Consider the following 14101-nt stretch of genomic DNA (forward strand, 5'->3'; position numbering starts at 1 on the left):
ATCATGAGCTCTTTGTGGTTTGATGATCTCCTGTGTTTCTCCTGAGCTGTAAAGAGCTCCTTGTTTGAGCTTGCTATTATTTAACCTTCTCCTGTCTGACTCTCAAACAGCAGAAACACACACCTAATCTGAGAAACCATACACTGATTCTCAGCCTTAAAGCTCTTTCTATTTATAACTGTTTTAAATGTATTCCTGCCACCTATTTTTATTTAGAGGTGGTTACCATAAAAACAACACAGAGTCAATATTCTCTTATTTGAAGTATCAACTCATTTAGATTAAGTTAATAAAGTTAAGTCATATAACAAAATACATGTATTTTGTAATCTGTAACGAAAAACAATTTCAAAATAACACACACACCCCTTCATATTTGTGTTTTATAAGGACTCTCCATGTGTGTCATGCTTTTGTACTGGACAGACTGTGTGTGTGTGTGTTATTGTTCCACACCTTTATGCAGTTTTACATTTTCAGCAAAAAAATTTTTTTAATTTTTTATAATACATCTATCATCCCATGACATTAAACACACACACCACACACACACACACACTCACTCACACACACACACACACACACACACACACACACACACACACACACACACACACACACACAGCACTAATTTAAACTCTCATTTTATTTTCATGGTAATGTTAAGTGATGTAATAAGTGTACAATGTAACATAAAAACAGTTACAAACATCTGTATGCATATTTACATTGTATATTTACGAAAGTAACAAGCTACATCTGTATACAGAAAATACATCTATGACATGAGTTACTGAACTATAAATATTACATCATATATTTAGTATTTTCAAACCATGATAGAAATACCTATACATAGATATAAAGCGTTAGAAGCGGGGCGTTACGAGCGAGTCTACGGCTGATGTGAGGCACTTCTTCAGATGGAGGAGAACGAAGCCGATGGCGTAAAAACTAAACGAGTTCACGACGCATCAAGCGCTGCTTTACGGCAGAATCAAGAACACGCGCACACCGCGAAGAGAGGCGACACTACGAGGAGCATTCCAGAGTTATACCTCCACGAATAGAGAAGAACACCGATGATAAAAATAAAACAATAGCAGCACGTGATTAAACTGGTAGTCACACGAACGCAGCGTTACACGCGAAAGCGTTGCATAATCCGCGAGGTGAACCGAGTCGCCTCGAGCGATTCACCGGAAGGAGCAACACGACAGCGAGGCGAGGGTTAAACCGTACTGGAGAACTAGATCGCGATTAACAGTCATCCGATTAAATCTTGCGACGCGGTTAGTGATTGTTTCTAGCAGCTTCATAAGACGAGCTTCATAAACGTTTGTTCGGCGCACTATTTCACGGTCCGGCGATACAAAACTAGAGAGGATCTCGATTAAAACCTTTCCATCGTCTCCACTACTTTTCAATGTGAAACAATATTAAGATGTGACCTATGTACAGGATGCTGTGAAATCAAACCACGACACGCCCCGTCGGTCCGAGAGCGTCTCGTGGAAACACTTGCATAGAAAGTAAACCGTAGTCCTTTCCCACAACACTGACAGATCATCTTCGCACAAAACATCAGTCAAAACGAGATTCGGCATCAACATAAACATGCATGTAAAACGAACACTCGTACAGTCCTCCGTGTCGAGCGTCCCTGGGGTCTGGAACCGCCCGCGGGTCGGAGTCTGCGGCGGACGAAGCGCTCGTGAGATCGTGATAAGTGCCCGAACACGATGCAGGAGCAAAACCAAGAGTCTGTAGCTCAGTGCTTTCCTCCGTCTAGCGCTGATAGGTCAAAAAGAAAAGGCCACGGTTAATAACTGCACGAAAAAGCGGGATCCCTTCAGCGTACGCGTTACACCGTGTCCTGAACACACACGACGCGACACGCCCTAAAGGCATCTTTCCCGGGTTCATCGGTTTCTGTCCTAGCTAGCTAGTTTGAGTTCCATATAAACTAGTAATGAATCTCAGGGACGGATTATGTGCTTCATTCAGAGTCTGAATATCACTTTGTGGGACCCTTTCAGAGACACTGGGTGTCATTTAAATCTGGCATATATTCATTAGAACACTTAGAGTTGCTTGTATTTTTTCTTCACATTTTAACGTTTAATATTGAACCTATGAGCATATAGGATTGTGCATTTATTCATTTACGAAGAGAACAGATGAACAGAGGCTGCGTCTCTTTACATGACAGCGGAGGCCATTAATCACAAATATGCTAGGGTTCGATTTTACTAGATTCAAATTTTTTTGAACCAATATCAGTTCTTAAATCCGATCGGTTCTGTTTTCAGTACACATGGCAGTCAAAGCAACAGACGGCTTTTGGATTTTGCCATCGTTGCTAAGATTTTTTCCATAAATGGCAGAAATTTAAGTTAACAACCTCTGCCCTGGTCGTAGCCATAGCAACTACAGATAGTGACAATAAATTAAAGCAAAAATATACGTTAAAAACAACGCAAAACAAGTGTACTTCCAAAGAAGGTATCAGTTACTTAGTATTAGGGCTGTCAAAAAAAGTTCTAATAATTGTTGAATTTAAATTAAAAATGCACACACAATAGCTGTATAAAATTTTCAGGAGTGCTTCGGGAGCTCTATCAGCTGACGATGTTAGAATCACTGCACTTTAATGCTTTTGTTAGCTTACACCGAACTCACTGGATGCAGCGCTGAAAGCAGAACATCGATGCGGAGAAGATCTTGTTTGTCAAAGCAAACATCCGTTCCCACAAAATGCATACTCATCACATTTTCTAGAGGGACATGTATCACTGTTGCACTGGTCATAGAAGATGAATGCAATTTCATGTTTTTAAATGAAGTGCTCTTTGTGATTGGTTTTCGGTCTTTTGTATTAAACGACTCATACATACACGATGCTGCTTTGCTTCTAATCGTTTAAGCAATTAAATTAATTCTATACGATTTATAAACTTTTTTTGCTTTAATGCTTTGAAGAAATGCGTATTAGTAGTGTTTTGCTCGCTGCTTCCTCTTGTGGCCTCAGGAGAGAAGCCAAAATCGTTTTTCCCTCCTACCTGAAAGGATGCCTTTTAAATTCAAATATAACTTGAATATTGATAATATTTATGTACAAAACGATCATTTATCTTTTCAGCCAGTTTGACAGCCTTAACTCAGTCCGTGCTTTTAATAAATGTTAAAAGATCTCTGAATTATATTCCAAACGTATCCACTTTGATGCGAGAGCAGCGAGCTTCAAGAGAGGCTCCGCCCACACACACTTCTGATTGGCTGTGATGTTTGATTGACTCCGGTGTGGAAAGCTACATTGCTTGTCGCGTGGCATGTAGTTAGGACACGGTGTTAGAGCTCTGTACAAGACACGATAGTATTGTTATTTCTTCACACAGTTACAGTCGCCGAACCCCGGCGTGTTTCCGGACGCTCCTCCTGGCGTCAGGAGCTCCTCCGCCCGTGCTCCAAGAGCGACGCTCCGCCCGTCTCGGGCTAGTGAAAGCAGCGGCGCCGGCCCGGCCCGGCTCAGCCCGCGGCCTTATGCTTCCCCCCGCAGCACCGGCAGGCCTCTCCGCAGCGGTGGCAGGCGCGCAGCGGAGGATAACAGCACATGCAGGGCGCTAGCAGAGACAGCCCCAGCAGTGCTAGCCAGCGCACACAGAACTGCTCCTCGCTGGCGTCGCAGGAGCAGGGGTCCGAGAAGTCCCCCTCCGAGTCGGACATGCAGTGGTACAGCATGCTCTCGGCGCACAGCATGCAGCTCAGCCGGTAGATGCACTGTTTGATGGGGTCGGGCGCGTCAGGGCACTGGCCCCGCTGGTTGTCCTCGTGGTTGAACATCTCTCGGCAGTAGATGCAGCGAGAGCGCTCTCCGTCCTCACGTCGCCTCCGGCCCGACGGCTGCTGGGTCTTCACCGGCTCCTTGGCGTCCGGCTTGGAGAAGGCGGCGGAGGCGTCCGGCTCCTCGCGCTCCGGGTCCTGCTTCCACAGCACCGGGTGCCGGTAGTCCTCGTAGCCTCGGATGAGCACATCTTTGCGCGGGTTGATGCGGACGATCTCTTCCTCGTCCATGTGAAAGCTCACGTGCCGCCTGCCGCTGGAGGACACCTGAAACAGAATCCAGATAGTCTGAGCAACTGCAGATAAATATTCATTCAGACGCCCCCCTCACGTTACACCGCAGTGTACTTGCTACAGCAGCCCAAGTCCAGCCCGAGGGAGAAGCATGCGCAGGACACATACAGGTTCTCCCCTCACGTTTTTCTAAGCATTTTATTATCTTTGTGAAAACAATGTGAAGTGACATGTGAATCTGACATGGCTGCATTTGAAATTGACTAGATGAACACTTCCCAGTTCAGAGGAGAACTGAGCCTGGTTTCTCCTAAGGTTTTCTTTCTTCATTCGGTCACAGAAGGAGTTTGGGTTCCTTGCCGCTGTCTCCTCTGGCTTGCTTAGTTGAGGACACTTAATGTCCAGTGATTATCATCGATTTGGTTACAAACATCCTATTTAACCTAAATGTTTAATCTGGTCATTATACATTACTATCACTCTATTCTCCTTTGATACCGTCCAGTGCTTTGACACAATCTGTATTGATTAAAGTGCTGTATAAATAAAGCTGACTGATTGGTAAAGTGCAGCTTGTATAATGGTGTAAATTTGCTGTCCCTTCAAAATATCTCGACACACAGCCATCGGTGTCTAAACCGCTGGCCAAAAAAGTGAGTACACCCCTAAAAGAAAAGGTCCAAATCGGGTCCAAAGCGTCAATATTTTGTGTGGCCACCATTATTTTCCAGCACTGCCTTAACCCTCTTGGTCTTGGAGTTCAGAGGTGACCACTTCAGGAGACCTTGAGCTTGATCAGTCCATCACCTTTCCCACAGTTTCTTCAGCATGAAGGCGGTCGTCTTGGAGGTGTGTTTGGAGGGTATCAGGTTCTGCTTCAGTATGTCACAGTACATGTTGGCAGTCATGCTTTCCTCAATGAACTGTAGCTCCCCAGCACCAGGCTTGACTGTAGGCCTGACATTAAGTGTCATTACCTCAGTGTTGAAAAGATACAATATAACATGTGAGGGGTGTACTCACTTCTGTGAGATACTGTACATGCCTGAGGTTTTGTCCACAAGGTGGCTACACTTTCCCAGGAATCTACAGACACTGCAACAACAACAGCGTGATCCTACCTGTGCATCAGATTTTAAAGAGACAGTGCTGCTTTTAAAGTGAAACCTGGTTTCCATCTCACCGATTAACTTTTGTGGCTTTAATAAAAATGAACCAATATAGTTTATGCATATACAGTTTATAGTTTATGTGAATACTGTTTTGAAATCACTTAAATTAAAAGTTGCTAAATATATGTTAAAACACACTGTAATGTTGAAAGGCTATAAAGGCATTAATTTAAAGGTTAAATGTGATTAAATATTGTGTTAAATGAGTGCCAGACAGCACTGTGTTAAGGTTTTACTGATCTTGGTGTTGGTAATATTAGTAACTCCAAGCCCTGCAGAGTTTAGCTCACTCCCTAATTAAACACAGCTAATCAAGGTCTTCAGGATTATGTGTGTGTGTTGGAGAAGGTTGTAACTAAACTCTGCAGGGCTGTATCCTGTTTGACACACAACACATGGGAGTTTTCCACAAAAATGACGCTTTTCCATTCGGTGTACTTTTAGTTCACAATTTTAATTTGCACATTTTGAAGGGTAACAGAACGTGGCCAGTGTCTTTAAATTCAGTTTGGACAAGAAATTAATTTCCAACTTAAGTATGAATACAGTAACTGTTAGGTAATGTAATCTGATGTGTGTGTGTGTGTGTGCGCTGTACCTGTGGAGGCAGGAACCGCTGGCTGGCAGTAAGAGCCTCGTCGAAGGGCTGAGCTCGAACATAAGAGCCGTGGAAGGGTTCAGTAAATACAACCCCCCGAGAACAGAAGACGTCCCTCACCGGAGTACTGACAGACACAGTCTCCTGTCAATCACAGCAAACTCACATTAACACCATGAGCAGATGAGTGTGCTTCTTCATCAGATCTGGAGAGATGAGTCTCAGTAATGGATGTGAATGGGTGCCGTCAGAACGAGAGTCTGATAAAAACATCACAATAATCCACAGTCCATCAGTGAACATCTGGAGAAGACAGAAGATCTAATCCAGCATTAAGATGTTTTTAACTCAAATATGAGTTCATAATCCATAATAATTCCTGCGGTGAAGAAGTGTTCTGGTCTGAATCAGGAGAGAAATCTGCTCAGATCAAGAAGTGTTTACAAGACTAAATAAAACCTCTCTAAACTAATATGTATCTGGTTTTTATATGATGTGCTTTTTTAAATGGAGGAAGAGTTATTATGGATTATGGACTTAGATTTGAGTTAAAAACATCTTAATGCTGGATTAGTTTGATCTTCCGTCTTCTCCAGATGTTCACTGATGGACTGTGGATTATTGTGATGTTTTTAATCAGACTCTCGTTCTGACGGCACCCATTCACATCCATTACTGAGACACTGATGCAGAGACACATCTCTCCAGATCTGATGAAGAAACACACTCATCCTGATCTTGGATGATCTGAAGGTGAGGATATTTTGATTGTTGTGTGAACTATTATTTTAACACTTCCAGTAAAATGTAAATAAAATCATGAAGCTCAGTCACAGTTACAGATGATCAACAGCAACATGTTCATTTACAGCTAAAGCTTTGGTTTGAATTTCCAGCTTGACCTGGTTCTGCTGTGTGACTAATGAATCTTTCAAAGATACTCATGTTCATCAAGTTAAAAAGCTCTTAGGCATTAAATGAATCATCTTCTGAAATACACATGAGCCAGTTTTATGAGCACCAGCAGAGGGAGCTCACACACACACACACACACACACACACACACACACACACACACACACACACACACACACACACACACACACACACACACACCAGTGCACTGCCGCCTGTACCGCAGCATGTCATCTTACAAGAAACAGACAGGAAGTATCATACTGACACAGGGTAACACTGAAAGTGTGTGTGTGTGTGTGTGTGAGTGTAGTCACATGAGTAGAAGCGTGTGTCCACGTCTGTGTTTATATGTCTTTGCTCCAGTAATGATCATCCTGTGGTTGCTAAGAGACACTTCCTGTAACTTCCCTCACACACATACACACACACTCTCACTCAGTCACACACACATTCATTTTGATACAGATCAAGTATTTTTATGCCAATTTGGGGACATTGTATAACAACATATGCTGTATGGAGAAGTGAAGATATGTATAAGTGAAGAAAATATATACAAATAGACTACTATGAAAAAACCCACCAAATAAATTGCTCAATCCCATGTGACTCGAAGTCATATGACTTTGTCTGACAGGTCACGTGACTGGAAAACCGTTCCCACAACCAAACGACATATCTGATAGCTCAGCTAAACATCTCTGAATAACTCTTTCAGCAGACAAAAACAGTCCTGAATGTTGTGAAAATTGTGACCTTTATCCAGTGAGTGACTGAAGACTGAAAATCTGTCCCTCACAGCCAGGCTTTCATCTACGAACTTCAATATGACGTCTAACATACTGAGCGAACACACACACACACACACACACACACACACACTCACACACACACACACACACACACACACACACACACACACACACACACACACACACACACACACACACACACACACACACACACACACACACACACACACACACACACACACACACACACACACACACTCACACACACACTCACACTCACACACACACACACACACTCACACACACACACACACACACACACACACACACACACACCGCCCCATCTACAGAGAGAAAAGCAGAGTCCGGGTCTGACACACACACAGAGCAGAACTCCCAGCATGCCCTGCGGCAGACAGCAGCTCTACTGTACCTCGCTCACCTGCTGCTCTGACACAAACACACGTGACTGGCTGCGGCTCCGAATCACCATGGAGACACGCTCACCGCAACTCTCCTGCTGCCTAGCAACAGGCGTGTGATTGGACTGCCCGTGGCAGATCTACACGGGGAAGGAGAGCATTTTTAGCTCTTAATCTGTGAATGAATCAAACACGGCTCTGCTGGAGACCTCTGCAGAGCCACTCAACTATTACATTCATATTCTGATTAGCTTTTATTTCAGTAATTCAAATTATTACAGTTGCTTGCCAATGATACCTTTATCATTTTTGCTTAGCTTACGTTTTGAACATGCAGCTTTATTTTAATTAACAAAAATGCTTTTAATAGCTGTGCTTCACAATAATAATAATAACCTGTAGCTGTGCTCTACTCTTCAACACACACCTCACAGGACCTGAGAGAGACACGCGTGTGATGACCATGTGTCCAGTCACAGAGGAAGCATGGGTATCCGTGTGTGTGTGTGTGTTTGTGAGAGTGTATGTGTGAGCGTGTGTGTGTGTGTGTGTGTGTGTGTGTGTGTGTCCCTCACCTGTGATGAAGGCTCTTCAGGGGTGTCGGTGTAAGGTGTTCCTCCTGCAGGTAAACATCACACAGTCTGATCAGAGTCATCTGTACTGTTTGAATCTTTAGGCATTAAACCACAGCAGCATTGTGACGTCACAATTAAGACTAAATATTGTCATTGTATAATGCAATATCATTTAAGGAAGGCAAATGTTTTTCATATTGATGCAGTTTTCAGATAATGTTTTGTACTATTCTTTGAGTAAATCTGTTCAGTGCAGAAACCCACACACTGATAAACCAGTAGTGAGGACGATTTAGTTTTCCTCTCACTTCTTAAAAAGAGAAACACTGGGTCCATCCAGTCCTGAGACACAGAGAGGAAGAAGAGTTCCTCCTTCAGGGAGATGATGTTAACCTCAGGAGGACGGCGGCTCCGTTTGACGCTTCGCTAGCGATTCTAGAGTCACACATTAAAAGAAGAACTCCGCTTTCTGTGTGAAAGGATCTCAGCTACTAGATTCAAGATTTCGTACGGTGGCTCTGAAGTGTCCAGACACACGCGGATGTGAAAATGCAGAACGTTTAACCCAATCGGAAATCTTGTGTGACGGACGAGGGTTTCAGAGGAAGTGTGTGAACCTGATAGACACATTACGATCTTGTATTTATTTTTCAATGTGCAAACATTTCAGACTCTGTGTGTAAAGACCTCAAGAGTGTCGTAGGTGTGAGCGAGTGAGTGTGTGTGTGTGTGTGTGTGTGTGACGCGTCCAGCAGCGCTGTGTCCCGGTTGCCACAGTAACAGGCTCCTGAGAGCCGGTAGGCTGCAGTCTGGAGTCATGCAGCAGGAATACTGAAGAAGCTGCTCGTTACACAACACACGCTGGAAAATTCCACTTCAGCAAACGAGCGCTGACATCATCACGTCAAATCTACAGACAGCAGGCTGGACACACACACACACACACACACACACACACACACACACACACACACACACAGAGTCTCACAACATTAACATGCTATCTTCCTGTTTATCTCAGCGGATCATAACCAGTCTGTGATCAACAGGAAAATAACCTAATGTTAGAAAACTCCTCCATTTTGAAGAAAACCTGATGATCCAGCTCTAGGATGAAGAGTCTGAATGTGTTTCTGACAAACGAATACAAACTCATCAGTAAGAAAGATGTGAAAGTGTGATGTGGAGTGTCTTCTGAGATGATATGCTGAGGGTTGTTTGTGTGGAGTGACAGGATCGAGTAAACTTTTTTTATTTATACAAGGAATAAGGAACAGTAAACACACACTTTAAAGCTTTACTCAAGAAATATTCTTTCTGCTCAGAAATCTGTGCTTTGACCCTGGAGCTCCTGTATCTCACACACGTCTCAGGCCTCTCTGTGGATGTGCTGTGCGCCGCTCACCTTGTTTAACGTCCTCCATGGCTCTCCGGATCCCGCGGTCGAAGGCCCGGGCGTCCGCTGGGCTCTGGAAGGTCAGGCCGAACTTCATGCTGCCGATCCTCCAGTGGTGGAAGATGGGATTGACCTTGTTATACACCAGATCCCTCCTGATGACACAGTCCAGCAGCACCTGCTCGCACCGCCGGGATCAAAACAAACCTCACTTCCATAACTGCATTTCTGCCGTCATTTCGGTTTCAATGTTACAATAAAAACGTATAACAAATACAGACCTGCCAACGTCATATTTTTACATTTACACGTACTACTCTTGTAATATAAGATTAGGTTTTTCAGGACTTTTCTGGGTTTTGGCTAAATTGCGAAAAACGCAGAAAAGCAAAGCCTCTCTACCCGTACACTCACGGATTATTATGCAGACCTAAAGTTTCCTTTGAGAGAAGTATACGTGTTATTAATTGTCCGTTATCTAGTGCTATAAACACATGTAATGTCTGCTTCACTCATGCCCTCGTGCACAAAAGCCACATCTGCGTCACAGAAGTAATAGAATTGATGTTTCTACTTTATTTGACAGTACATGCACGTACATACAAGGTAACTACCTGGGGAAGGTTCAGGGTCACTTCCTAGTTACTGCAACTACTATAATTATATCAAGAAGAACAAACACGTTACCGTTTTGTCCCGGAGCCGCTCTCCGCGGATGAGGAAGTCTGCAGCGCTGGAGCCGTCGGCCTCGGTCCGGCTGAGCTTGTGTACGCTGACGGAGCTGAGTCCTCCGGAGTCCAGAGGAAGCCATCCGCCGCTGGAGTCATCTCGAGTCATGACCACCGCTCTCACACGCGCAAAACTCTCACTGCAGACACAACACAGCCCTCAAACACCGCTCAGGTCATCTCACGATAGCACTACATCTGTCTGACACACAACTATTAGGAGGGAGCACAAAGATCTAAATATTGAGAAAATCACCTTTAGAGTTGTCCAAATTAGTTTCCTAGCAATGCATAAATAAAAAAAATATTAATACTTTCATGGAACAAGATCTGTATTTAATGTCCTAATGATTTCTGGCATGAAAGAAGAATGGATAATAAATATAGACTGCTTCTGAGCTTCAGAGACACACACATGGACACATACACTCTAAATACTATATATATATATATACTGTATATATTAGTTCTGTCAAACAAACAAGCGCATCCTTCTTTACCTAATATATGGATGTGTACTGTGTTTATTTATTATGTACATATAAAAGCACACTCACACATAAAAGCTTACATTTTGAAAATAATTAGATGCATATATTTATATTCATAATTTATCATATATATAAATATATTTAAAATATAAACCTTATATGCATGCCAGTGTTTGTATTTATATATGCATAACACACACAGTAAACACAAAACGTTTTTGAATATGATTAATTGTGATGAATAGTTTGACACACATACAGGTTTCACACACCTCTCAGTTTATTCACTGTACTTTAGACAACGGTAAGAAAATATGACAAGAACTCAGAGTTAAATAATGTAAGAACAAATTAATCTCAATAATGTCAGATAACTTTGCTAAAAAGGTATGTAATGGATTACCATTAGAGAAATAATATGTATTATATGTGTATGTGTGTATATGAACAGTATGGGTGATAAGGGGCGTGTCCCACCGACTCTCTGGGGGGTAAACCCCGCCCTCTCCATGTAAACAAATGGGACTTGAGTCAAAAATGAATTATGCTTCCAATACATGGTTTGTATGTTTTAAAGACATGCTTTGACGCTGATTTGTCATGTGACCGGTCATACTGACAGCAGCGGACTTCATGGCATACATAGAAGATGAAAAGCTGATCTTTTCATCAGACTCCAGTCACGAGCGACGGAGCGAGAGCGAGCTAATCAGTCTTTCTCCACAGATCTAAAGCTGTCCGTCTGATCATGATTTCATCAGGCCGGAAACAGCAGAGGTCAAAGGTCAGAGAAGCTGCAGCTTCTGGGTCATTCATTAAGCCCCGGAGGTTTAGAGAAGCAAGAGGAGATGAATCTTTGACGGAGGTCCTGATCTAATGAAGCATTTCCTCAAACACAGCATTCAGGCGCTGCTTTAGTAGTGCTGTCAATCAATTAACAAAACACAAGAATTAATGCTTTTTTTTCTGAAATGATCTGCGTTATTCAAGTTTTTAAACATACTTCTATACCTCAATAAAATCACAAGCAATCTTCAAATTCAGAAGGTAATATTGTTTCTGATTAATGAGATGTTTTTGATGACTGAAGGAAAGTATCATCCATCAATAACTGATCATTACCCCTAATATTATTATTAATAATTGATTATTATTTTGATTGACAGCTATCAATTTAACCCTTATTAGACTTATTAGAAATAACTTCTAACTGAATTTAACAATTTAAACGAACCTTCAAATAAACCCGTTATAATAAATGTCATATTCAGCAGAAACATACAGAGATTGAAACTGATATCAAGCGCTAGATTCTGAATTAAATATAGATGAATCCATCAAGCTCTAAAAGTTCTTGTTTCCTCTTTTTCTTTCTCTCTGCTGAACGTGACGTGGATCTGAAACACATCGGATTCAATCTCAGCTCTCTTTTCTGATCGAGTTAAAACGGTGTGTAGATGAGAGACAGTATAACGGAGAAATACGTAACGTTACATATAATATAAAATATATAGAACAAGGCAAATAAGCACTTCTTTATCTACCGGGTGATAGAGGTTGTTTCATAATAATTTCAGAGCACTAACTGAAAACAGCTGTATGGTGAAGGAATCTTCTAGGAGAAGCACTAACCCGAGTGTGTGATGATGATGAAAAACCTGGAACTAATTACAGTTTAAAGTCTATTCAAATAGAAAGCAATTTTATATAGTACAATACATGCATACTGTTTCTGCTCTACTTTGGATCAAATAAACGCAGGCTTGCCGAGGAACCTCTGATCAGTCATGACTTGAAGTCAGCGCACCTGAAGATCACGTCTGCTTTGGTCCTGATCTGAACCTGAATCTGAATCTTTTGGAGACTACAGGATTTCCCGCTCTACAGCCTGGACGCAGTCTTCAGCTCACGAAGGAGCTCGTCCAGCGGATGTGAGTGTTTATATCCAGCGTCCGCTGACTTCAACAATCAGTCCCCGATCAACCCCCTCCACGTACAGCAGACGCCCTGAAACCTTCAACACCAGTGAGACCATCCTCCAGACATCAGCAGGGGGGGCGGCCTCTAACGGGTCCTGTAGCGCTCGGCTGAACTCAGTGACACACACACACACACACACACACACACACACACACACACACACACACACACACACACACACACACACACACACACACACACACACACACACACACACACACACACACACACACACACACACACACACACACACACACACACACACACACACACACACACACACACACACACACACTCACACACACACACACACACACACACACACACACACACACACACACACACACACACACACACACACACACACACACACACACACACACACACACACACACACACACACACACACACACACACACACACACACACACACACACACTCTCACACACACACTCACACACACACACTCTCACACACACACTCTCACACACACACACTCTCTCACACACTTCCTTCCGCTGATACAGGTTTAGAATACAGGAGATCTTTACACTTTTTTAATTTTTAATTCAATGTCCACATAATCTTTAATACTTGGCCTTGATCTTTTATTTTTAAATCGCACGTTGAGAAAGATATTAACGTATTCTTCTGTGTTTGCGTAGGTTTATGAGGATGTCTCTCTCAGAGATGCGCTCAGAACACACTGCACACGTCTAAACGATCACGGCTTGTGTGGAGCAGTATTTACTCTCAACAGAGCATGATCAGAACTAAAGCATATATAATAAACCTGCATCACATGCATTCAATCAAATCCTAGCATTTATGAATTCACTAAAGCATTGTGTTTAAAAATAAAGTCCTGGATTCTCTTCTGATAAACGCACCGTATAAAATCTCCAGTATTCTGCTCGACATGCTAAGTGGTGATAATCTTTTCCCAGTCTCTGATTTGTAACGCTCTAAACTTTAGTCTCTTAACCCAACTT

General features: G+C 42.6%; 1 protein-coding gene across 2 annotated transcripts in view; it reads right to left on the reverse strand.

Moving 5' to 3' along the window:
- Positions 1-628: 628 nt before the first annotated feature.
- The window catches only part of spred1 (sprouty related EVH1 domain containing 1), an 18230-nt gene continuing 4757 nt past the window's right edge, over positions 629-14101 (reverse strand). The window contains exons 2-7 of one of the 2 annotated variants that reach the window (XM_043262791.1): positions 10895-10919; positions 10598-10778; positions 9920-10088; positions 8515-8558; positions 5848-5991; positions 629-4110 (exon numbers count right to left, since the gene is read on the reverse strand). In XM_043262791.1, the coding sequence (XP_043118726.1) occupies positions 3529-4110; positions 5848-5991; positions 8515-8558; positions 9920-10088; positions 10598-10747 (1089 nt within the window). In that variant the 5' untranslated portion in view covers positions 10748-10778; positions 10895-10919 and the 3' untranslated portion in view covers positions 629-3528. The remainder of the gene's footprint in view (positions 4111-5847; positions 5992-8514; positions 8559-9919; positions 10089-10597; positions 10779-10894; positions 10920-14101) is intronic. The other variant, XM_043262790.1, reaches the window with a different exon arrangement.

Source organism: Puntigrus tetrazona, chromosome 17, assembly GCF_018831695.1.
Source record: "Puntigrus tetrazona isolate hp1 chromosome 17, ASM1883169v1, whole genome shotgun sequence".
NCBI lineage: Eukaryota > Metazoa > Chordata > Actinopteri > Cypriniformes > Cyprinidae > Puntigrus > Puntigrus tetrazona.